This window comes from Rana temporaria, chromosome 6, assembly GCF_905171775.1.
Source record: "Rana temporaria chromosome 6, aRanTem1.1, whole genome shotgun sequence".
Taxonomy (NCBI): Eukaryota; Metazoa; Chordata; class Amphibia; order Anura; family Ranidae; genus Rana; species Rana temporaria.
The window spans coordinates 136510264-136537262 of NC_053494.1; the positions used below are offsets into that span (position 1 = coordinate 136510264).

The window sequence follows — 26999 nt, forward strand, 5'->3', positions numbered from 1 at the left end:
ACATGTACGGTCGTCAGTACAGACCTACCGTACATGTCCGAGCGCCCGCCGTCCCTCGCATGCGTCGAATGACTTTGACGCATGCGTGGAAGCCTTTAAATGGCAGGCCCGCCCACGTCGCCGCGTCATCGTCGCGGCGCCGACGCGGACACGCCCCGCGTAATGTTTACGCGCGGACTTCTGTACGATGGTTAGTACAGCCATCGTACAGAAGCCCTCTGGCAGACATGTATGGTGAAAACGGTCCGACGGACCGGTTTCATCGTACATGTTTGCTCGTTAGTACCCGGCCTTAGGCTAGGCATAGAGGCCTAGATTCACGTAGGGCGGCGTAAGTGTGGGCGGGCGTAGCGTATCGTATTTACGCTACGCCGCCGCAACTTAGAGAGGCAAGTGCTGTATTCACAAAGCACTTGCGTCCTAAGTTACGGCGGCATAGCGTAAATGTGCCGGCGTAAGCGCGCCTAATTTAAATAGTGAAGAGGTGGGCGTGTTTTATGTAAATAAAGCATGACCCAACGTAAATGAGGTTTTGAACGAACGGATAGATTGCCTAAGATACGTCGAACACTGCCTACGACGTGAACGTAACTTACGCACAGCCCTATTCGCGTACGACTTACGCAAACGACGTAAAAAGATACGCTTGTTCCGACGTCCATACTTTGCATGGGCTGCGCCACCTAGAGACCTGCTTTATCTTTACGCCGGCGTATGTCTTACGTAAACGGCGTAACTAAATGCTACGGGCGCACGTACGTTCGTGAATCGGCGTATCTAGCTCATTTGCATATTCGACGCAGAAATCAACGGAAGCGCCACCTAGCGGCCAGCGTAAATATGCACCCAAGATACGACGACGTAGGAGACTTACGCCGCTCGTATCTTGGCAGAATGTATGCGTAACTGATTCTATGAATCAGGCGCATACATACGACGGCGCTCATTCGGACTTACGACGGAGATACGCCGTCATAAGTCTTTGAGAATCTGGGCCAGAGTCTCTGAGCAATGGGTCTGAAGTCCAACTTGGTTTCTACCGAAATCACAACCACAGTAAAAGTCACTAGGGCCACACTGGGTGAACTGGGCAGACTTATAAATCGGAGAAAGGAAAAAAAAACATCACTGGGAAAATATATGAACTCTGCAAATGTCATCCTTGCAGAAAAGGGACCCAAGACCTAGAGCTGCAGATGTTCTAAAGAAGTAAACCTGTGCTTTCTCCATACAAGCATTTCCAGGCAAATAAAAAGTTATCCCTTGCAGTGAGGCTGTGCCCACGCTGAAAGGGTTAATTGCTTGTTCTGTTCCAGGGGAACAATAAAAGGAGATATACTTACCTGATCCTCCACTCCCCCCCCCCCCCCACAGATAGACCAGTCTGTCTCTCCAGCACCCAACACACTATAGCGGTCTAGGGTCCTGGTGCCATCAAAACCAGACTAGGGCCCATTGATCTAGATGTAAGGACGCCAAGAAACATTCCACCGTCAGATCGTGGGGGAGCGCCATCTGCTAGGGGAGCGAAGGATCTATTGGGCTATTAACCATTGCAGTGTGGACACAGAACCACTGCACGGGATATTTTGTGCTGCCTGGGCTGGTCACTCAGCAGCAAGGCCTTTTCTTCGCTTTACCACCACTACTGAATCAGAATATTGGCCTGGACCTGAAGACTGACCGGTGCTGGAGAAAATCACAGCACCACCGGGCCAGCGTACTAATGTAACGTAATGTACTAGATGCGTGATTCGGCGCGGCAGAGCTGCCTTGCCGCTGTAAATCTAAGTTAAACAGTCGGAAAACTATGTAAGTCATTTTTTCCTTCACTGATGTGTGCTGATGAGGCTGCACTGATGAAGCGGCACTAATGGGCACTGGTGAGGAGGCACTGATGAGTCTGCACTAATGGGCACTGATGAGGAGGCACCGATGAGGCTGCACTGATGAGTCTGCACTAAGAGGCACTGCTGAGGAGGCTGTACTAATGGGCACTGTTATGGAGGCACTTATGAGGCTGTACTAATGGGCACTGATGAGGCTGCACTAATGAGGAGGCACTGCTGAGGCTGCACTAATGGACACTGATAAGGCTGCACTAATGGGCACTGATGAGGCTGCACTAATGCCCCTTTCACACTGAGGAGTTTTTCAGGCAGTTTAGCTCTAAAAATAGCGCCTAAATACCACCTGAAAAACCCCTGCCCTGCAGTTTCAGTGTGAAAGCCTGAGTGCTTTCACACTGTGAGGCAGTGCGCTAGCAGGACTGTTCCAAAAGTCCTGCTGGAGGAGCAGTGTGTTTACCACTCCTTCCCATTGAAAACAATGGGACACTGCGGTAATACCGCCGGCGGTATTAACCCTTTTTCAGCCGCTAGCGGGGGGTTAAAAGCGCACCGCTAGCGGCCGAATACCGCAGCAATTCCAATGGTATAGAGGCGCTAAAAATAGCGCCGCTGTACCGTCAGCGCACCTCCCGCCCCAGTGTGAAAGGGGCCTAATGGGCACTGATGAGGCTGCACTAATGAGGAGGCACTAATGGGAACTGATATGCTGCACTGATGAGGCTGCACTAATGGACACTGATGAGGCGGCAATGATGAAGAGGCACCGATGAAGCTGTACTGATTGGCACTACTGATGGGAACTGACAGGCAGCACTGGTGGGCATGGATTGACAGCACTGGTGGGCACTGTTGGGGCTGCACTGATGATCAGTGCCGTGATTATGAGTGTAGATGTCTCCTGTGTGGATTGTTGCTTATCAAATCTGATCTCACGTTGTCAGCAACGCACAACTGCATCTTAGCCGTCATTCCGCTATATTGCGGTCGTGAAGAGGTTAAACTGAGTAAGAGGTTCTTTACTGTTAGAGATGTGGATGTGGAACACCCTTCCACAATTAGTGGTGTCAGCTGGAAGGTTTAGATGTTTCTTAGTGAACATAATATACAGGGATACGGAAAATGGTAGTAAAACACATACACACAGGTTGACCTGATTGAGTGTCTGTATTCCACCTTATGAACTATTTACTTATTTAAACTGTAAAAGCTAACATATGAATAAATGATTTGTTCCACTGCTATATTGACTGGGTGACAATAAGATGAAAAGTCATGGCAGTCCTCACAGGACGACACACAGTCTCTATGAATGTTTCTTCATTTCACCAGCTTTGTAAACACATCTGCACACACACATCTGCAGGCGTCACTGCGGAACGTCAATGGTCGGGTGAAGGGGAAGGATATCCCAGCCGGACGTTGTCATGGACACGCAGCTCTCACTTCCGACAGAGTGAAACATGGTGGGGAAAATAAAACATACTCGGCAGAAGCTGCACCATACGGCGGTCCGGATCGGCTCCCAGGAGGAGAATGTGCCGGCTGTGTCCGAATACAAGCTCCCTGTAGATGGGGAGCAGCCCGCGCCATTGGCATGGAGCAAGCAGGAGGGAGGAAAGGTGAGAGTGCGCCCATCCACGTGTCTGTGTGTCTCTTCCCAGCGTGCTCTGCGCGGCTTCATCTCACTACAACTACTACTTCCAACCAATTTCCCCTTCTCCATCTCGCCACAACTACTACTTCCAACCAATGTCCCCCTTCTCCACAACTACTACTTCCAACCAGTGTCCCCCTTCTCCAATTCGCCACAGCTACTACTTCCAACCAATGTCCCCCCTTCTCCACAGCTACTACTTCCAACCAATGTCGCTACTGCTTCCAACCAATGTCCCCCTTCTCCATCTCGCCACAACTACTACTTCCAACCAATGTCCCCTTCTTCACAACTACTACTTCCAACCAACGTTCCCCTTCTCCACCTCGCCACAACTACTACTTCCAACCAATGTCCCCCTTCTCCATCTCGCCACAACTACTACTTCCAACCAATGTCCCCCTTCTCCACCTCGCCACAACTACTACTTCCAACCAATGCCCCCCTTCTCCATCTCGCCACAACTACTACTTCCAACCAATGTCCCCCTTCTCCACCTCGCCACAACTACTACTTCCAACCAATGCCCCCCTTCTCCATCTCGCCACAACTACTACTTCCAACCAATGTCCCCCTTCTCCACCTCGCCACAACTACTACTTCCAACCAATGTCCCCTTCTCCACAACTACTACTTCCAACCAATGTCCCCTTCTCCACAACTACTACTTCCAACCAATGTCCCCTTCTCCACAACTACTACTTCCAACCAATGTCCCCCTTCTCCATCTCGCCACAACTACTACTTCCAACCAATGTGCCCCTTCTCCACCTCGCCACAACTACTACTTCCAACCAATGTCCCCTTCTCCACAACTACTACTTCCAACCAATGTCCCCTTCTCCACAACTACTACTTCCAACCAATGTCCCCCTTCTCCATCTCGCCACAACTACTACTTCCAACCAACGTTCCCCTTCTCCATCTCGCCACAACTACTACTTCCAACCAATGTCCCCCTTCTCCACAACTACTACTTCCAACCAATGTCCCCTTCTCCACAACTACTACTTCCAACCAACGTCCCCCTTCTCCAATTCGCCACAGCTACTACTTCCAACCAATGTCGCTACTGCTTCCAACCAATGCCCCCCTTCTACATCTCGCCACAGCTACTACTTCCAACCAATGTCGCTACTGCTTCCAACCAATGTCCCCCTTCTACATCTCGCCACAACTACTACTTCCAACCAATGTCCCTCTTCTCCACCTCGCCACAACTTCCAACCAATGTCCCCCTTCGCCACAACTTCCAACCAATGTCCCCCTTCTCCACCTCGCCACAACTTCCAACCAATGTCCCCCTTCTCCACAACTTCCAACCAATGTCCCCCTTCTCCACCTCGCCACAACTTCCAACCAATGTCCCCCTTCTCCACCTCGCCACAACTACTACTTCCAACCAATGTCCCCCTTCTCCACCTCGCCACAACTTCCAACCAATGTCCCCCTTCTCCACAACTTCCAACCAATGTCCCCCTTCTCCACCTCGCCACAACTTCCAACCAATGTCCCCCTTCTCCACAACTTCCAACCAATGTCCCCCTTCTCCATCTCGCCACAACTTCCAACCAATGTCCCCCCTTCTCCACCTCGCCCCAACTTCCAACCAATGTCCCTCCTTCTCCACCTCGCCCCAACTTCCAACCAATGTCCCCCCTTCTCCACCTCGCCCCAACTTCCAACCAATGTCCCCCCTTCTCCACCTCGCCACAACTTCCAACCAATGTCCCCCCTTCTCCACCTCGCCACAACTTCCAACCAATGTCCCCCCTTCTCCACCTCGCCACAACTTCCAACCAATGTCCCCCTTCTCCACCTCGCCCCAACTTCCAACCAATGTCCCCCTTCTCCACAACTTCCAACCAATGTCCCCCTTCTCCACCTCGCCCCAACTTCCAACCAATGTCCCCCTTCTCCACAACTTCCAACCAATGTCCCCCTTCTCCACCTCGCCACAACTTCCAACCAATGTCCCCCTTCTCCACAACTTCCAACCAATGTAGAATAGAAAATTCCGCGCCAAATATAAATAAGTACTAAATTAAACTAAATAAGCTGCTCCTCAAAGAACAATACTGAATTGTGATAATGAAAATGGAAGGTAGAGGGCGCTCAACCACACAATAGTGATTGTGAAATGTGGAATACTACACAACAACGTGCAACAATTAATAATAAAATAAGTTTCCAAAAGCATATGTGAACAGTGATTGCTGAAACAATATAAATCAATATACAGCAGAAATGTCCCACACAGATGTGCATGAATACGCAGATTCCTCTGCAGTGTAAGCAAAAAACACTGAAGTTCACTGTGTTAAACACCAAAAAAATAAAAAAAAAATAAAAAATAGAGTCCCAATAGCATGCATAGAAAGCCAAACGAATCTTGACAATTGCTGTGATCTTCCTAGTGGAGAAAAGTAGAAAATGCCACCACCATACTTTTCAAATTTCACTTGTTTCCACCCAAGGTGCTTTGTATATAAAGTGCTCTTACCAGAGCCTGTTGACCACTTTACTTAAAAAGATGGTCATACGGGCTAGTGCAGGATTGTGCCTACACACACATGGATATGGACTATTGAATCTCGTTTCCAGGCGTTCCAGATAAGGATGATATGCAAAAAAAAGAGAACCGGTAGACGCCGATAGCGTAATAACGTTTTAATAATAAAAACAACGGAAAGCCAAATGGCCTCTTACTTTAAAAGTGCCTACCCGGCACTGGGACTGCAGGCCTGTCACCGCCAATCTGCGGTTCAAAACTTGGTTTATCAGGATCGGATACCACCGCCGTAGTTCCACCATAAACTCCTTCCTGTCAGCTTCACCAGAGCGGGGGGGCGTCTCGTGACCAGGACTGCCTCCAACGTCCGTTTCGATTACTCGGCGCCCCCCTGAAGACGAGTAATCGAAAGGGACGTTGGAGGCAGTCCTGGTCACGAGACGCCCCCCCGCTCTGGTGAAGCTGACAGGAAGGAGTTTATGGTGGAACTACGGCGGTGGTATCCGATCCTGATAAACCAAGTTTTGAACCGCAGATTGGCGGTGACAGGCCTGCAGTCCCAGTGCCGGGTAGGCACTTTTAAAGTAAGAGGCCATTTGGCTTTCCGTTGTTTTTAGTTGTTTTTATTATTAAAACGTTATTACGCTATCGGCGTCTACCGGTTCTCTTTTTTTTTTTTTTTGCATATCATCCTTATCTGGAACGCCTGGAAACGAGATTCAATAGTCCATATCCATGTGTGTGTAGGCACAATCCTGCACTAGCCCGTATGACCATCTTTTTAAGTAAAGTGGTCAACAGGCTCTGGTAAGAGCACTTTATATACAAAGCACCTTGGGTGGAAACAAGTGAAATTTGAAAAGTATGGTGGTGGCATTTTCTACTTTTCTCCACTAGGAAGATCACAGCAATTGTCAAGATTCGTTTGGCTTTCTATGCATGCTATTGGGACTCTATTTTTTATTTTTTTTTTATTTTTTTGGTGTTTAACACAGTGAACTTCAGTGTTTTTTGCTTACACTGCAGAGGAATCTGCGTATTCATGCACATCTGTGTGGGACATTTCTGCTGTATATTGATTTATATTGTTTCAGCAATCACTGTTCACATATGCTTTTGGAAACTTATTTTATTATTAATTGTTGCACGTTGTTGTGTAGTATTCCACATTTCACAATCACTATTGTGTGGTTGAGCGCCCTCTACCTTCCATTTTAACTTCCAACCAATGTCCCCCTTCTCCACCTCGCCCCAACTTCCAACCAATGTCCCCCTTCTCCACCTCGCCACAACTTCCAACCAATGTCCCCCTTCTCCACAACTTCCAACCAATGTCCCCCTTCTCCACCTCGCCCCAACTTCCAACCAATGTCCCCCTTCTCCACCTCGCCACAACTTCCAACCAATGTCCCCCTTCTCCACCTCGCCACAACTTCCAACCAATGTCCCCCTTCTCCACCTCGCCACAACTTCCAGCCAATGTCCCCCTTCTCCACCTCGCCACAACTTCCAACCAATGTCCCCCTTCTCCACCTCGCCACAACTTCCAACCAATGTCCCCCTTCTCCACCTCGCCACAACTTCCAACCAATGTCCCCCTTCTCCACCTCGCCACAACTTCCAACCAATGTCCCCCTTCTCCACCTCGCCACAACTTCCAACCAATGTCCCCCTTCTCCACCTCGCCACAACTTCCAACCAATGTCCCCCTTCTCCACCTCGCCACAACTTCCAACCAATGTCCCCCTTCTCCACCTCGCCACAACTTCCAACCAATGTCCCCCTTCTCCACCTCGCCACAACTTCCAACCAATGTCCCCCTTCTACACCTCGCCACAACTTCCAACCAATGTCCCCCTTCTCCACCTCCCCACAACTTCCAACCAATGTCCCCCTTCTCCACCTCGCCACAACTTCCAACCAATGTCCCCCTTCTCCACCTCGCCACAACTTCCAACCAATGTCCCCCTTCTCCACCTCGCCACAACTTCCAACCAATGTCCCCCTTCTCCACAACTTCCAACCAATGTCCCCCTTCTCGCCACAACTTCCAACCAATGTCCCCCTTCTCGCCACAACTTCCAACCAATGTCCCCCTTCTCCACAACTTCCAACCAATGTCCCCCTTCTCCATCTCGCCACAACTTCCAACCAATGTCCCCCTTCTCCATCTCGCCTCAACTTCCAACCAATGTCCCCCTTCTCCACCTCGCCACAACTACTACTTCCAACCAATGTCCCCCTTCTCGCCACAACTTCCAACCAATGTCCCCCTTCTCCACAACTTCCAACCAATGACCCCTTCTCCACCTCGCCACAACTTCCAATGTCCCCCTTCTCCACAACTTCCAACCAATGTCCCCCTTCTCCACCTCGCCACAACTTCCAACCAATGTCCCCCTTCTCCACCTCGCCACAACTTCCAGCCAATGTCCCCCTTCTCCACCTCGCCACAACTTCCAACCAATGTCCCCCTTCTCCACCTCGCCACAACTTCCAACCAATGTCCCCCTTCTCCACCTCGCCACAACTTCCAACCAATGTCCCCCTTCTCCACCTCGCCACAACTTCCAACCAATGTCCCCCTTCTCCACCTCGCCACAACTTCCAACCAATGTCCCCCTTCTCCACCTCGCCACAACTTCCAACCAATGTCCCCCTTCTCCACCTCGCCACAACTTCCAACCAATGTCCCCCTTCTCCACCTCGCCACAACTTCCAACCAATGTCCCCCTTCTCCACCTCGCCACAACTTCCAACCAATGTCCCCCTTCTCCACCTCGCCACAACTTCCAACCAATGTCCCCCTTCTCCACCTCGCCACAACTTCCAACCAATGTCCCCCTTCTCCACCTCGCCACAACTTCCAACCAATGTCCCCCTTCTCCACAACTTCCAACCAATGTCCCCCTTCTCCACCTCGCCCCAACTTCCAACCAATGTCCCCCTTCTCCACCTCGCCACAACTTCCAACCAATGTCCCCCTTCTCCACCTCGCCACAACTTCCAACCAATGTCCCCCTTCTCCACCTCGCCACAACTTCCAGCCAATGTCCCCCTTCTCCACCTCGCCACAACTTCCAGCCAATGTCCCCCTTCTCCACCTCGCCACAACTTCCAACCAATGTCCCCCTTCTCCACCTCGCCACAACTTCCAACCAATGTCCCCCTTCTCCACCTCGCCACAACTTCCAACCAATGTCCCCCTTCTCCACCTCGCCACAACTTCCAACCAATGTCCCCCTTCTCCACCTCGCCACAACTTCCAACCAATGTCCCCCTTCTCCACCTCGCCACAACTTCCAACCAATGTCCCCCTTCTCCACCTCGCCACAACTTCCAACCAATGTCCCCCTTCTCCACCTCGCCACAACTTCCAACCAATGTCCCCCTTCTCCACCTCGCCACAACTTCCAACCAATGTCCCCCTTCTCCACCTCGCCACAACTTCCAACCAATGTCCCCCTTCTCCACCTCGCCACAACTTCCAACCAATGTCCCCCTTCTCCACCTCGCCACAACTTCCAACCAATGTCCCCCTTCTCCACCTCGCCACAACTTCCAACCAATGTCCCCCTTCTCCACCTCGCCACAACTTCCAACCAATGTCCCCCTTCTCCACCTCGCCACAACTTCCAACCAATGTCCCCCTTCTCCACCTCGCCACAACTTCCAACCAATGTCCCCCTTCTCCACCTCGCCACAACTTCCAACCAATGTCCCCCTTCTCCACCTCGCCACAACTTCCAACCAATGTCCCCCTTCTCCACCTCGCCACAACTTCCAACCAATGTCCCCCTTCTCCACCTCGCCACAACTTCCAACCAATGTCCCCCTTCTCCACCTCGCCACAACTTCCAACCAATGTCCCCCTTCTCCACCTCGCCACAACTTCCAACCAATGTCCCCCTTCTCCACCTCGCCACAACTTCCAACCAATGTCCCCCTTCTCCACCTCGCCACAACTTCCAACCAATGTCCCCCTTCTCCACAACTTCCAACCAATGTCCCCCTTCTCGCCACAACTTCCAACCAATGTCCCCCTTCTCCACAACTTCCAACCAATGTCCCCCTTCTCGCCACAACTTCCAACCAATGTCCCCCTTCTCCATCTCGCCTCAACTTCCAACCAATGTCCCCCTTCTCCATCTCGCCTCAACTTCCAACCAATGTCCCCCTTCTCCACCTCGCCACAACTACTACTTCCAACCAATGTCCCCCTTCTCGCCACAACTTCCAACCAATGTCCCCCTTCTCCACAACTTCCAACCAATGACCCCTTCTCCACCTCGCCACAACTTCCAATGTCCCCCTTCTCCACAACTTCCAACCAATGTCCCCCTTCTCCACCTCGCCACAACTTCCAACCAATGTCCCCCTTCTCCACAACTTCCAACCAATGTCCCCCTTCTCCACCTCGCCACAACTACTACTTCCAACCAATGTCCCCCTTCTCGCCACAACTTCCAACCAATGACCCCTTCTCCACCTCGCCACAACTTCCAATGTCCCCCTTCTCCACAACTTCCAACCAATGTCCCCCTTCTCCACCTCGCCACAACTTCCAACCAATGTCCCCCTTCTCCACAACTTCCAACCAATGTCCCCCTTCTCCACCTCGCCACAACTTCCAACCAATGTCCCCCTTCTCCACAACTTCCAACCAATGACCCCTTCTCCACCTCGCCACAACTTCCAATGTCCCCCTTCTCCACAACTTCCAACCAATGTCCCCCTTCTCCACCTCGCCACAACTTCCAACCAATGTCCCCCTTCTCCACAACTTCCAACCAATGTCCCCCTTCTCCACCTCGCCACAACTTCCAACCAATGTCCCCCTTCTCCACAACTTCCAACCAATGTCCCCCTTCTCCACCTCGCCACAACTTCCAACCAATGTCCCCCTTCTCCATAACTTCCAACCAATGTCCCCCTTCTCCATCTCACTACAACTTCCAACCAATGTCCCCCTTCTCCACCTCGCCACAACTACTACTTCCAACCAATGTCCCCCTTCTCCACAACTTCCAACCAATGTCCCCCTTCTCCATCTCACTACAACTTCCAACCAATGTCCCCCTTCTCCACCTCGCCACAACTACTACTTCCAACCAATGTCCCCCTTCTCCACCTCGCCCCAACTTCCAACCAATGTCCCCCTTCTCCACCTCGCCCCAACTTCCAACCAATGTCCCCCTTCTCCACCTCGCCCCAACTTCCAACCAATGTCCCCCTTCTCCACCTCGCCCCAACTTCCAACCAATGTCCCCCTTCTCCACCTCGCCCCAACTTCCAACCAATGTCCCCCTTCTCCACCTCACCCCAACTTCCAACCAATGTCCCCCTTCTCCACCTCGCCCCAACTTCAAACCAATGTCCCCCTTCTCCACCTCTCCACAACAGGTGGGCAGCGAGGTACAAAGGTATCAGCAGGAGCAAGGTCAAATGGAAGCCGAGATCAGGAACTGGTAATCGGGGATGAATCAGTCCAAAGTCAGGGAAGGCCAAGATCAGCAACGAGTATCAGACAGAACACAACAGGAATCGGGACACAGCTGAAGACCAGTCAGCACTGTTTGGGCATCAGGGCCCCCTTTAAGTAGGCTGACTGGCGCCAATTGGAGTAAGGGATGCGCTCCTGCATGTGCACGTAGTCCTTTGCGCATGCACGCTAGTGCCCGCTGTTGCCCGTGAGCGCACACATGCATACCAGTGCTCTGGGGAGCCCGCTGTTGTTCATGAGCGTGTGCATGTGCACATGTGTGTGCCAGGGGTGTTCTAATAAATCTCTTACAGATCAATTGATGACTATGTCCAATTGCAGTGTAAACAGAGATACCTGTCTCTGTGACAGTTCTCCCTGCTGAGCACAGTGCGGGGGTGGGGGAGCGAGGGAATCTGCAAGCTCTGTGTGTAAGGATGATTTTACACACATAGCTGTCACAGATCCCCACATACAGTACACCAAGCACCACTATCCATTTCCCCATAAACATCTGTTAGTGTCCCATCACATCTGTACCAGTGCTAGCCAATACATCAGTACCAGTGCAAAAAACATCTGCAATAGCGTTCTTTTATGACATCAACATCCGACAGTGTCGGCTGGTGGCCAATAAAAATCTGTCAGAGTGTACAAGTGCACAAAGTGTACCAGTGTCCCACCAATAAAGAAATCATTTAGAGTGCTCACATGCAAAGGCGAATGCACACGTTGGTTCCGTACACATACGTAAACAGTGATCGCACCACACATGTGAGGTATCACCGCAAACGTCAAAGCAAGAGCAATAATTCTAGCACCAGACCTCCTATGTAATTAAACTGGTAACCAATAAAGACTTATAAATTGTTGCCTATGGAGCTTTTTAAATACCGAAGTTTGGCGCAATTACACAAGTGTACACAATTTTAAAGTGTGACATGTTTGGTATCTACCTGACGCAACATCATATTTTACCAAAAATGTGGGTATTATATTGTCTCTGTGTATTGAAATTCATTAAAATGTGTTGTGCAAATACAGGTAGGAGATACGACACCGCAACTCAGAGATACGCCGTCGTATCTATGCGCCTGATTCATAGAATCAGTTATGCATAGATTTCCCTAAGATCCGACTGGCGTAAGTGTCTTATCTTAGGCTGCATATTTACGCTGGCCGCTAGGTGGTGCTTCCGTCGATTTACGCGAGTAATATGCTATTTAGGTATATACGCCGATTCACAAACGTACGTACGCCCGGCGCTATTTTTTTACGTTAGGCTTTTTCGGCGTAAGGTTGCTCCTGCTCTTATTAGGCGTATGCAATGTTAAGTATGGACGTCGTTCCCACATCGAATTTTGAAATTTTTGCGTAAGTCGTTCGCGAATAGGGCTGTACGTAAGTTACGTTCACGTCTAAAGCATTGACGATTTGCGGCGGAATCTTGAGCATGCACACTGGGATTTTTTCACGAACGGCGCATGCGCTGTTCACAAAAAACGTAAAATACGCGGGGTCATGTTAAATTTTAATAAAACACGCCCACAACATCCCCATTTGAATTAGGTGGGCTTACGCCGGCCCACATACGTTACGCCGCCGTAACTTAGGGCGCAAGTTCTTTCTGAATACGAAACTTGCGCCCAAATTTACAGCGGCGTAACGTATCTGAGATATGTTACGCCAGCAGAAAGATCCGCTGATCTTTCTGAATCCAGCCCAGTATATATATGTTTGAGGGTGTTGAACTTTCTTGACATGTCAGGGCCTCAAGAAATTAGAGGCCAGCAGTACATCAGGTGTGATAAATTTGCAATGACTTTATAACTTTCACACAGACCAAATAATATACACTGATTTGGGTTATTTTTACCAAAGAAATGTAGCAATATCAATTTTGATAAAAAAAACTTCTTATTTGCTAAATTTTATAACAGAAACTAAGAAAAATGCATTTTTTTTTTTTTTCCAAAATGTTTGGTCTTTTTCATTTTTAGCGCAAAAAATAAAAACCCCAGTGGTAATTAAATACCACCAAAAGAAAGCTCTATTTGTGTGAAAATATTTATTTATTTTATTTTTTAACCACTTCACAACCGGACCTGTTTTGGCACTTCTCTCCTTCATGTAAAAATCTCAATTTTTTTTGCTAGAAAATTAATCGGAACCCCCAAACATTATATATTTTTTTAGCAGACACCCTAGCGAATAAAATGGCGGTCATTGCAACTTTTTTCTCGCACGGTATTTGGGCAATCATTTTTCAAACGCCTTTTTTTAGGGAAAAAAACTGTTTTATGAATTAAAAAATAACTATATGCGCTGCTGCCGATGTCATCGATGCATGCACACTGAAGCACCAATCACGGCGCCTGAGCCCGCGATCTCAGAAGTATATTCCGGTGAACTATGTCGGCCGTGGAAGAGCGAAGTGGGGTGGCACTGCAGGGCATTGTTCTAAGGCAGGGGTCTTTAAACGTTTCAAACAAAGGGCCACTTTATTGTTCTTTTAGACTTTAGGAGGGCCGGATTGTGGCCATCAGGGGCTGGAAATGTCACGGGCATCCGGCATCAGTGAGAATAAATATGGTCTCAGGTTTGGTGGTCAATAGGAGAAGTATTCCCCTTATTAGTAAGCAGGATAGTATCCCATCATTTGAATCAGTGGAATATATAGTGCCTCCTATCAGTGGTAGGAATTTTGCCCCAAGGGCCGGATAAAGGCTATCAAAGGGCCACATCTGGCCCTCGGGCCGCAATTTGGAGACCCCTGTTCTAAGGTAAGTATTTCATAATGAGCTAGAATGCAATGCATGGAGCTGTGATGTGAAGGCAAAATATTTTACTGACTGGTCCCCCATGAATTTTGTTTTAATACCCCTGACCTATAATATCAGATACTGAGAATTGTAACTAATGGCGAATAAGAGAAGTGCTTCTTTACAATGTCTATAAATGGAAAATATGAAAAAATACTGAGAATTACACCTGGCATAAAAACAACATCCAACATACAGGAGACATGGTACTGCTATGCTACTTACAGTATATCCAGACGAAAAGCAAATACTGAGAATATACCCAGCGTATAGAGCTAGAGCTGTGGTACCCTGTAATGTACAGTACTGTGCAAAAGGTTTAAGCAGGTGTGAAAAAATGCTGTAGATTAAGAATGCTTTCAGCTAATAGTTTATTTTCACCACTTAACAAAATGGAAAGTAATTGAACAGAAAACAAATCCAAATCAATATTTGGTGCGACCACCCTTTTCTTGCAAAGCCGCATCAATTCTTGTAGGTACACTTGTACACAGTTTTTCAAGGAACTCAGCAGGTAGGTTGTTCCAAACATCTTGGAGCACTAATCACACAACTTCTGTGGATGTAGGCTGCCCCAAATTATTCTGTCTCTTCATGTAACCCCCAGACAGAGTCAACAATGTTGGGATCAGGGCTCTATGGGGGCCAAACCATCACTTCTAGGACTCCTTGTTCTTCTTTACACTGAAAATAGTTTTTAATGACATTGGCTATACGTTCGGAGACATTGGATGTTATTTACGAAAGGCAAATCCACTTTGCACTGGAAGTGTAAATCTGAGGGGAAGCTCTGCTGATTTTATCATCCAATCACGTGCAAGCTAAAATGCTGTTTATTTTCCTTGCATGTCCCCCTTCAGATCTACAGCGACTGCACCTCCAAGTGCATTTGCAGTGCAAAGTGGATTTGCCTTTAGTATATAACCCCCATCGTCTTGCTGCAGAATAAATGTGGGTCTATCACACACTTCCTTAATGGTATTGTACAGACCTTCTCTGTAATGTTAAACTGATGACATGTAGGGAGGTTTTAAAGCATCACCTATGAAAAATATAGGGTAGTGAAGATGGTCGTAGATTTAGGCCCCTTTCAGACGGACGGCTGTTTTGCCGAAGTAAAAAGCACTACCAATGTTTAGTGAAATTCAAGGCTCCAGGCACTGCGATTAGCTGCATTTGCACATTGCGATTACATGCATTTACGTGCGTTTAATTGCGGCCGCATTTAGCTGCGGTATTCATTTCCATAGCAACCCTTTTTATTTTTTGGGATTATGATGTGCTTCCTGTTCTTTTTTTTTTTTTTCAACGCTGCTATCCGCAGTTGACAAAAAAGACTGCGATTACCTGCGGTTATGTGCATATATCTGCGCTACATCGCACCTGGACGCATTCAATTCTATTTTTTCTATTCGCACCAAACCGCATGTAACGAAATCGCACGTAAACGCTGTGTGTGAATGGGGCCATAGGAAAACATTGTGTGCTTTTAGCTGCGGTAGAAAAATAGAAAATCCGCAGCTAAAAGCACCATTCTATCCGTCCGTCTGAAAGGGGCCTAAGGTTTCACATGTTGGGTATGTCGCTCTATTTTTGTTTTTATATTGCAAAAAGTGATCAAATACCACCAAAAGAAGCTCTATTTGTGGGAGAAAAAAAAAAGGACATTTTGTTTGGTAGCCACGTCGCACGACCATGCAATTGTCAGTTAAAGCGACACAGTGAGGAATCGCAAAAAATTCTCTGATCAGCAACAAAATGGTCCGGGGCTTAAGTGGTTAACTAAATTTTGTAAATGTTTTCTTGAGGTTGCATTTATGGATAACACGTTTTGTAGAGAAACCTGTACATAGCTGTGTACTATTTCCTGCACAAATTGAATATTTTGATTATGCTTTCAGTGTTTATGCATTGTAAAAATTATTCTTTTCTTGTTTTTACTAGGACTGGGCATTCTTATCGCCACATATTTTTGCCTCAACAAAGATTGACCCTAAAGAATTAACCCAGAAGTTGGACGTGGACACACAAAGTTTGGCATCAGTTAAAAAAGGTACAGTGTGCTTTACATTGCTTCTACATCACTCAGTGTAAACCTTTTACTAAGCCCTAGTTATTCAAATGCAGAAATCTTATGAAGGAAAGAATGCACGAGCAGTCGTTGGAGTGAAAAATGCATTTTGAAACCATTATTAGATACAGAGACACGGGCTGTTTAAAGTGGTATTAACCACTTGCCGACCTCCTCATGTAGATATACGTCAGCAGAATGGCACGGACAGGCACATCAACGTACCTGTACGTGCTCTGTTTGACGTGGGTGGGGGGTCTGATCGGGACCCCCCCCCGCTACATGCGGCAGTCGGTAAGCCTCGGGGAGCGATCCGGGACGACGGCGCGGCTATTCGTTTATAGCCGCTCCGTCGCGATCGCTCCCCGGAGCTGAAGAACGAGGAGACCCGTTTGTAAACACGGCTTCCCCGTGCTTCACTATGGCGGCGCATCGATCGAGTGATCCCTTTTATAGGGAGGACTCGATCGATGATGTCAGTCCTACAGCCACACCCCCCTACAGTAGTAAACACACACTAAGTGAACACTAAATGTTACAGCGCCCCCTGTGTTTAACTCCCAAACTGCAACTGTCATTTTCACAATAAAGAATGCAATTTAAATGCATTTTTTGCTGTGAAAATGACAATGGTCCCAAAAATGTGTCAAAATTGTCCGGAAGTGTCCGCCATAATGTCGCAGTCACGAAAAAAATCGCTGATCGCCGCCATTCGTAGTAAAAAAAATAAAAATGCAATAAAACTATCCCCTATTTTGTAAACGCTATAAATTTTGCGCAAACCAACCGATAAACGATTATTGCGACTTTTTTTTTTTTTTTTTTTACCAAAAATAGGTAGAAGAATACGTATCGGCCTAAACTGAGGGAAATTTTTTTTATATATGTTTTTGGGGGAGTTTTATTATAGCAAAAAGTAAAAAATATTGAATTTTTTTCAAAATTGTCGCTCTATTTTAGTTTATAGCGCAAAAAATAAAAACCGCAGAGGTCATCAAATACCACCAAAAGAAAGCTCTATTTGTGGGGGGGAAAAAGGACGGCAATTTTGTTTGGGAGCCACGTCGCACGACCGCGCAATTGTCTGTTAAAGTGACGCAGTCCCGAACTGTAAAAACCCCTTCGGTCTTTAGGCAGCATATTGGTCCGGGGCTTAAGTGGTTAAACTCAAAAACAAAAATGTAATATATATAGCACCGTACCAATCATTTGATGTGGTGGCTTTTTTTTAGGCTGTTTTCAACTGGTGATCTGACCAGTAGCTGTGTACGTTGTTGGCACTATACATTGTAGATGTAGATTACAAAAAAAGTATACTGTGGGACAACTCTAATTCCTTTTTTGTCTGATGCTCTTTGCTGTATTTCTTTGGTTTGAATTACTCGGTTATTGTGGTTTCGCACTTTACAGGGCTTTTCCTTTTATATTTTTCCTGTTTCATTATCTGTCTTTCACATAGGAAATTGTGAACTAGTAAGTGAACACACACTTCTGTAGCACGTAGACCAGGGCTCTAGAACTGCAAGTTTTATTATTTTTTTTGTTTACATCCTGTTATTGCTGCAGTTCACACCGTGTGTTCCTGCTAGGTTTTTGACAGACCATTTTGTATCATTGGGCTACCAAACATGTGGAAAGGTGTGACTTTTTTAAAATTATGCCTTACCAAATAGCCTGGTACTGCAGTACCATGCATTTTATAGGCTGCAAACTTTTGTTTGCTAGATATATTTGGGTGCCATTAACATTTAATGGCACCCACGTGTGTCTAAAGATGGCAGCATGTTCTAGTGGGGTGCGTGTGTGTGTTCCCCGCACTGCAATTGGTATGAACAGGCCATAAGGGTCAAAGGGTTTAAGTATATTTTAAAACCAAAACTTCCTCTTCCCCCTTTTTAATTTTTTTTTTTAGTATTTGATAAAGTAGGAAACAGTTAGAACGCTTGCCTCTTTGGGGCAATTTTTCCCTTCACTTCTTATCCCAGAGACACAGCACAAAGTGTCTCATCTACACAGTGAATCTATCCAGCAGGTACACAAACGGCAATAAAATCTATAACGGGTGCTCTAATCTTTCCACATTCTGCCTAAAATTTTGTATTAAGGTGGAACTAAACCCTCCTTATGTTTTCAGCTAGGGAAGCTGCCATCTTGGCATTTTGATTTGACAGGTGTGTTGAGTGCACAACCAATGTGACAGTTGTATTCCTGGCACGTGCTGTTTTTCTTTATCATGCATCACAGGACACAGAGTTGGGCTATTATTCCTTACTTACTGTGTTATATGCCATCTCTAGGTGAATGGACACTGGTCGACCACAGTCTTAGACATGAAGTCCACCTCTATATAACCCCTCCCATACAGGACATTCTTCCGTTTTTTTAACAGTGTCCACAAGGCTTGAATGTGTTGCAATTTGCCAACGTTTGGGATAGCCAGATGTCGATCTGTTGGTATCCAGGTTCAACAACAAGCTACATCAGTTTGTGTTTCGAACAAGGGATCCGAACAAGGCAATCGGAGCAGATGCTCTGGTAGGTCCATGGAGCTAGTTCTCCCTGGTTTATGCTTTTGCCCTGATACCTTTCTCTACATTGGTTGCGCAGGATTCGGAGAGAGGGGGTTCCATTCATTCTGGTGGCTCCAACCATTGGGCCCTGGTTCCCTGGAGATCGTAAGATTGGCAATGGACGCTTCTGCTCTGCCTTGATCTACTGTCTCAAGGTCCTATATTCCACCCCAACTTACAGTTTCTAAATTTGACGGCATGGCTATTGAAGCCAGGGTGTTGAAGGATCATGGTCTACCCTAGTGATTGCCAGGAAAGTGTGTGCTGTCACCAGGAAGATCTATCATGAGGTCTGGAAGACTTGTATTGCTTGGTGTGAAGTAGGGGTGTAACGGATCGTCACCGATTTGTATTGAGAGGGATCTGGACGTAACAGAGGTCTGGAGGATTGGAGCAAACAGAGCTCTCCTGAACTCAGAGTGTGTGCTGCTGGGCTGCATCCATATATTAACAGGCTTGCTTGACCTGTTCTGAGGTGAGAGGCTAGCATTTTTTTATCTTGTGCCTGCATAGCTACACTGGAGGAGAGTGTGGTGATTACAGCAACTCTTTACATCTCGGGGAAACTGTGGAATTAAGCACTTTAATATTTTCACCCTTCACACACTGTTTTTTGCACGTTTGGAATATTTTTTCAGCAAGTTTTTTGGAATTCACTTTGAACACTGTTTTGAACTATATATATTTAGTGTTTATTCACTTTGAACATTGTATCTATTTGAACTATTTTTATATTCTTTATATTTATTGATTTATGCTTGAATATTTATTTATTTATATATTTACGCTCATCTTGTGCACAATTTTTTCCTAACACAGAGGAGTCTCATTTTGTGTCATTTGGATCATTTGGACCATTTTTAGGTCATCACTATCCACTTTTCTCACTGATTTTTGTTTTGGTGATAGCACTGGAATTTATTAGGATTGGATTTAACACCCACCTGTTCAATGATTATGATTATTTCATTGTAGCTTTCATTTACCCAATGTCCTGATTCAAATGAAAGGCAGACACAACCATTTCAATAAGGATGGAATAAGACACAATACCACCTTGTTGAGGTGAAGGATTAAGTATGGTTCTCTACATAAAAGGGCTGCCAATTCCGACACCCTTCTAGCCGATGTGATGGCCATCGGGAAGGCTAGCTTGCGTGACAGCAAGACTAGTGCAAACTCCTTGATAGGCTCAAATGGTTGTCTTTTTCTTTTTTTCTCCACAAATGGCTTTCTTTTGTTTATTTTGGTAGTATTTGATCTTCTCTTAGGCCCCTTTTTTTCACTGGCACGTTTTTCAGGTGGTATAGCGCTAAAAATTATTGCGCCGCTATACCACTACCTCCCATGCCCAGTGTGAAAGGGGCCTTAGAGTTCCCCCCCCCCCTCTATAAACAAAAAAAGCCGACAGTTTTGAAAAAAAATAAAAATAAAATAAATATATATATATATATATATATATATATATATATATATATATATATATATATATATAATTGTTTTACTTTTCTGTTATAAAACCAATAAAAAAAATCTAGTTTCTTTTTGTTTTTGGTAAAGGAAAAATTCCAAAAAGCGTGTATTGATTTGCGCAAATGTCATTCTAAAAGCTGATGTGTTTTTTTACCTTCATGCATTCAGAACAAACTGCACTCCTGCATGATCCATAGAAGTACAGCTAAAAAGCTTTGGCTATATTTCTTCATCACAAATATGCAGCGCTTTTGTTTTTTACCCCCAACCCTAAAAAAAAAAAAAAAAAAAAAATATTATTAGTATTCTATTTGGGAAATTCAGGACGGTTAAAAAAAGTCCCGCTAGCCGCATCTTTGAGGCGCTGTAGGAGCGGTGAATACAACACTCCTAAAGCGCCCCTGCCCACTAAAATCAATGGGCTGCGGCGCTTTGCGGGTGGTTTTAACCCTTTTTCTGCCGACATCGGGGGTTAAAATCGCCCCGCTGGCAGCCCAACAGCGCTTCAAAAACTACGGTAAAGCATGGCTAAAAACAGTGGACGCCCCCAGTGTGAAAGGGGTCTAAGTAAACAGCAGGGGCTGGTAGCAGAGAACATACACTGTCAGTATGAATCACTTGACTAGACTAGAGACGCAATTGGCCAGCCCTTGCTGTCTACCTCCTGAATGTGCTAGTGGTTTGGTTGTTACGCTTAGGCTACTGACTTGTGTCAACTATTGGCCCAGAACAAATATCTCCATCTAGAAAGTCATAGAAAGGGAAAATGCCTGCTTGTTTCAGGTCAGTGACTCAAAGTATTGAAGCCAGAGGCGTCAACAAGGCAGCTAGTATTTTTGTCATGACATTTTCCTGCACCCATCCTCCAAAAATACTCTGGCCTGGGCATTGTCAGATATGGGGTGTCATCGCTGAGGCAATAGAAAGGTCAGAGGTTACCTGTCTGACCCCTGTACTGTCTGAATAGGCCGTGTGTGAGGTCAGGCAGTTGACAGGATAGGCACTATCACATTTTGGGTGATTTTTGGACTCCCTGGCTTAATTTTTGCTTGGAGAAAGATTTTTGAGGGGTAAGGATCCTAAGATGTTGTCCGAATCTTGAATTCACTACCCAGTGTCTCATGCATGCAGTCAGTTGGGTTGGATTTCACTTCCTGCACGCACTTTCTATGTAACACGCTAGGCAAAGAAGACAAGACAAGGCAATCGTAGAGAATATTTCTTTCTTCCTTTTTTTTTTTTTAAATGTATTTATTTATTTTTAAGCTGAGTCTACAGCTGCAGATTCAAAATTTCTGTTTTGATTTTCCTTTTAATATTGAGAAAAGCCTATGATTTCTGAGATCTTTAAACCTTAAACAGTTGCACGTAGTGTGTACTTGGTATTATACAGTACTTGCATAGAAAAATAAAATCAATCAATACTCAGTAGCTTTTTTAGACCTGTCTGAATCCCTGGAGCATTTCATGAATATTAGTTGGAAGGTTTAGCTGTTTAAGTTGTTCAAATGATTTTTATTGATATCTTGCCATATTACCTGGTGTCTAGGATGCTGGGTAATGTAATCCTCTCTCGGGATCCACAGGGCAGGGGGGTTCTGTTACATGTTCGCTGTGTACACAAAATAGAGATATGAGATTTCTGGCCCCTAAGGGAAGGGGAAGTAGAAATCATTATCTTCCCTTATGCTGCAGTAAGCGTCATTTCTCATTTCCACTGAAAAGCAAAGTCTATTGTTCTGCTATTTCCCTTGAGTTTTTTGCTCATTTTAGTTTATTTATTTATTTATTTATTTTTTATAATCACTTTTTTCCTTTTATTATAACAAATCTAATTTTCCAATCAAAGTAAAAAAAGAAACAATAAACAGACAGACAAAAACAATGCATACAATTTCTCCCTATAAAATCCTTGTAACAGATAACCCTCGTTCCCCTTTCCCATTGGATTGCTCTGGATCTGTGCTCCTGTTTTACTCTTTTCATTCTATTTTATAGAATGCTCATTTTAGTTTTGACTATATGGCTGCCTTAGTTGTGTTACAATACGATTTACATTTAAGTATATTCAAATATTTTTCTTTTTTGGCAGAAATGAGAATATCCACTGCGGAGAACGTACCCCTAGCTGTAAAAAATGCATAGGCCCAGATTCACGTAGAAGAGCGCATCTTTGTGCGGGCGTAACGTATTCTATTTACGTTACGCCTCCGCAACTTTGACAGGCAAGTGCAGTATTCACAAACCGAAGTTGTGGCGGCGTAGCGTAAATAGGCCGGCGTAAGCCCGCCTAATTCAAATGTGGAAGATGTGGGCGTGTGTTATGTAAATTTATTGTGACCCCATGTAAATGACGCTTTTTACGAATGGCGCATGCGACGTCCGTTAAAGTATCCCAGTGCGCATGCTCCAAATTAACCCGCAAGAAGCCAATGCTTTCGAAGAGAACGTAAATGACGCCCAGCCCTATCCGCGAACGACTTGCGCAAACGATGTAAAACGTGAAAAATTTGACGCTGTTCCAAAGTCCATACCTAACATTGGTACGCCTCATATAGCAGGGGTAACTTTTCGCCGGAAAAAGCCTTACGTAAACGGCGTATCTGTACTGCGACGGCTGGGCGTACGTTCGTGAATAGGCGTATCTAGCTGATTTACATATTTCTAGGCGTAAATCAGCGTACACGCCCCTAACGTCCAGCGTATATATGCAGTTAAGATACGACTGCATAGGAGACTTACGCTGGTCGTATCTTATCCAAATTCTGGCGTATCTGATTCTTTGAATCAGGCGCCAAGATACAACACCTCAGACTCAGAGATACAACGGCGTATCTGGAGATACACCGTCGTATCTCCTACGTGAATCTGGGCCATAATCTTCATTTTTTTTTTTTTGTCCCTGGTAATGTCAATATATGATCACATTCTGCCCATAGGTGATGAAATCTGTAACTTTATAATTGCTAACAATTAGGGTTGTCCAGATACCGATACCAGTATCGGTATCGGGACCGATACCGAGTATTTGCAGGAGTACTCGTACTCGCGCAAATACCCCCGATACCTAAATAGAATACTCCCCCCCCGCCGCTGCCGCCGCATCGCGCCGCCGCATCGAGGGACATGGCTAGAGGGACATTGCTGCAAATGTGAGGGACATGGCTAGAGGGACATTGCTGCATATGTGAGGGACATGGCTGCATATGTGAGGGACATGGCTAGAGGGACATGGCTGCATATGTGAGGGACATGGCTAGAGGGACATGGCTGCATATGTGAGGGACATGGCTAGAGGGACATGGCTGCATATGTGAGGGACATGGCTAGAGGGACATGGCTGCATATGTGAGGGACATGGCTAGAGGGACATGGCTGCATATGGGGGGGACATGGCTGCATTTGGGGACACATTTAAAAAAAGTATCGGTATTCGGTATCGGCGACTACTTGAAAAAAAGTATCGGTACTTGTACTCGGTCCTAAAAAAGTGGTATCGGGACAACCCTACTAACAATAAACAATCTTGCAGCCACTTGCCAAGGATTTGATTTTTGCAGTGATATACACTCACCGGCCACTTTATTAGGTACACCTTGCTAGTAACGGGTTGGACCCTCTTTTGCCTTTAGAACTGTTTAATTATTTGTAGCATAGATTCAACAAGGTATTGGAAACATTCCTCTGAGATTTTGGTCCATATTGACATGATCATGTCACACAGTTGGCTGCACATCCATGATCTGAATTGCCAGTTCCACCATTTCCAAAGGTGGTCTATTGGATTAAAATCTGGTGACTGTGGAGGTTATTGGAGTTCAGTGACCTCACTGTCATGTTCAAGGAACCAGTGGTGAGATGATGGGATCTTTGTGACACTGTGCATTATCCTGCCGGGAGGAGCCATCAGAAGATGGGTACACTGCAGTCATAAAGGGACGGACATGGTCCGCAACAATACTCAGGTAGACTGTGGCATTTAAATGATGCTCAGGGGCCTAAGGGGCCCAAAATGTGCCAAGAAAACACCCCCCACCCACCATTACACCACCAGCCTGAACTGTTGATGGATGGCAGGATGGATCCATGCTTTCATGTTTTACACCAAATTCTGACCCCACCATGAATGTCGCAGCTGAAATCGACTCATCAGACCGGGCAATGTTTTTCCAATCTTCCAATGTTCAATTTTGGTGAGCCTGTGTGTATTGTAGCCTCAGTTTTCTGTTCTTAGCTGACAGGAGTGGCACTTGATGTGGTCTTTTGTTGCTGTAGCCCATCTGCTTCAAGGTTCGATGTATTGTGTGTTTAGACATTGTATTTTGCATACCATGGTTGTAAAGAGTGGTTATTTTGAGTTACCTTTTCTATCACCTCCTCTGACATCAACAAGGCATTTTCATCCACGCAGCTGACGCTCACTCAATATTTTCTCTTTTTTGGGCCATTCTAGAGATGGTTGTGCTTGAAAATCCCAGTAGATCAGCAGTTTTTGAAATGCTCAGACCAGCCTGTCTTGCACCAACAACCATGCAGCATTCAAAGTCACTTAAATCCCCTTTGTTCCCCATTATGATGCTTGGGTTGAACTTCAGCAAGTAGTCATCACCACGTCTAGATGCTTAAATGCATTGAGTTGCTGCCTTGTGATTGGCAATTTGTGTTACCAAGCAATGAAAAAGGTGTACTTAATAATCTGGCTAGTGAGTGTATGTACCACTGCTACTGTGTACAGCCATGGGGATCATTGTTACTTCTTGGATCACTGCCCTCCTAATTGGTCAGAGAATGTAGATTTGTTGTCCAATGAGCTTCAGAGATGAAATACCAGCAATGGTATGTCACAAATGTCTGACAAGTTTGTCAAACACCAGGCCCGCGGGCCTAATTGGGCCTGCCAGGCCATTTCATGTGGCCCTCACCCCTTTTCTGTAGCCCTGGGACTCCTCTTGTCTCTGCCCCCACCTTGTCTCAGCAGTTGGCGGCAGAGAGAAGGGCAACATTTTAAAAGTAGTTTAAGATATTTGATTGTTGTAGAGTTTGGATGACCGTATCACTTTTTCATACGACATGGTAAGTCCCTATTCAAGCAGGTCTGCATGACAAATAGAATTATTTATACCCCTCCAGGCAAAAATGAAATTTTAATGACAATTTTAAAATGGAACATTGATTACTTGAGTCCTCAGTCCAGTTTAGTCCCCTCTCCCCAAGCAAACCAGTAGTGTTATGGACCAAAGTCTGTTTTCTCTGAATCAAGCTTATTTCCTACCCTGTAGACCAGGCATTTTTCCTGCTCGTTCTCTTCTTGGGCACTGGGTCTCCTCACCACCCTGAGAGTTTTCCTGCCTTTTTGATGCCTATGAGAGAGCATCTGCAAGTGTCTCCTACACCAATAGGGGATGGGAGTGATGTAGACAACTGATGAAGGACCCCGCAAACTGAAGACAAGAAGAGAGAAGGTTCATCATATGACCATGGCTTCAGGTATGCAAAATAGGCATTTGGATAGGGTGTGTTTTTTTTTTGGGGGGGGTGGGACTTAAGTACCGTAATAGCTATACTGTATGCATATCGTCACTGACCTTATGATTTACAGTAATGTGTCATTTCTCTTCTTCCCTTTTTAACTCCCAATACTAAAATGCACTGTTTTTCAATGGTGATAGGTTACACATTGTGCTGTATGTCACATACTTGGGTTTGCCACAGACCTCAGGGTTTGCAGCAGCAATTTACTTTTCACTAACATCACAATACTTCTCTCACTAATGTAGTACACTGTTTCAGTGTTATGTGGATAGTTGGTTGCATGTTACTTCATATCTCACATATTTTGGTTTGCCACAGACCTCAAGGTTTTTTTACTCGCATATCACATTATGCTTTTAAATGCCTTTGCCATGGACCTCCTTCAAATCGCATTCATTTAAACATGATTGGTAGCTCAATTAAGAGTGATGTAAAGCTAAAAAAAAAAAAAGCTTTGGGAAAGTCAATAATTCCATATGCAATTTTGCATGGTTCCAGGCAGCACTGGAAAGACTTGCAGCTTTTAGACCAGTAAATGAAACTACAAACATCTGGCGAAGTTCTTAAAGCGGAGGTCCACCCGAATAATTTTTTTTATTTTTTTTAAACCAGCAGCTACAAATACTGCAGCTGCTGACTTTTAAAAAATGGACGCTTACCTGACCAGCACACCCGTAATTTCGGCAGCCAAGGCTGCGCAATCGCACATCTCTCGGCTGCCCCCGCCGCCATCCTTGGTGAGGGAATCCTTTTTTTTTTTTTCTTTCTTGTCTTTTTTTCTTTCTTTTCTTTTCTTTTCTTTTCTTTCTTTCATTCCTTTCTTTTCTTTTCTTTTCTTTCTTTTCTTTCTTTTCTTTATTTTTTTTTCTTTTCTTTTTTCTTTTCTTTTCTTTCTTTTCTTTTTCTTTCTCCCTCTGCTCTCAGCTGCATAAGGAATGCAGAGAGCTGGGGCAGGAGAAACAGCAGCACACTGAATTTCCAGTGAATGGTTGGGGTGGTGTCAGCACAAGTCTGATCATTGGAAAAAAGCGGG

The 26999-nt window shown here is 45.8% G+C and overlaps 1 protein-coding gene across 1 annotated transcript in view; it reads left to right on the forward strand.

The window, feature by feature from the left end:
• Positions 1–3232: 3232 nt before the first annotated feature.
• The window catches only part of FAM207A (family with sequence similarity 207 member A), a 235009-nt gene continuing 211242 nt past the window's right edge, over positions 3233–26999 (forward strand). Inside the window, exons 1-2 of the mRNA XM_040357420.1 lie at positions 3233–3469; positions 16265–16373. Coding sequence (XP_040213354.1) covers positions 3311–3469; positions 16265–16373 — 268 coding nt within the window. The 5' untranslated portion in view covers positions 3233–3310. The remainder of the gene's footprint in view (positions 3470–16264; positions 16374–26999) is intronic.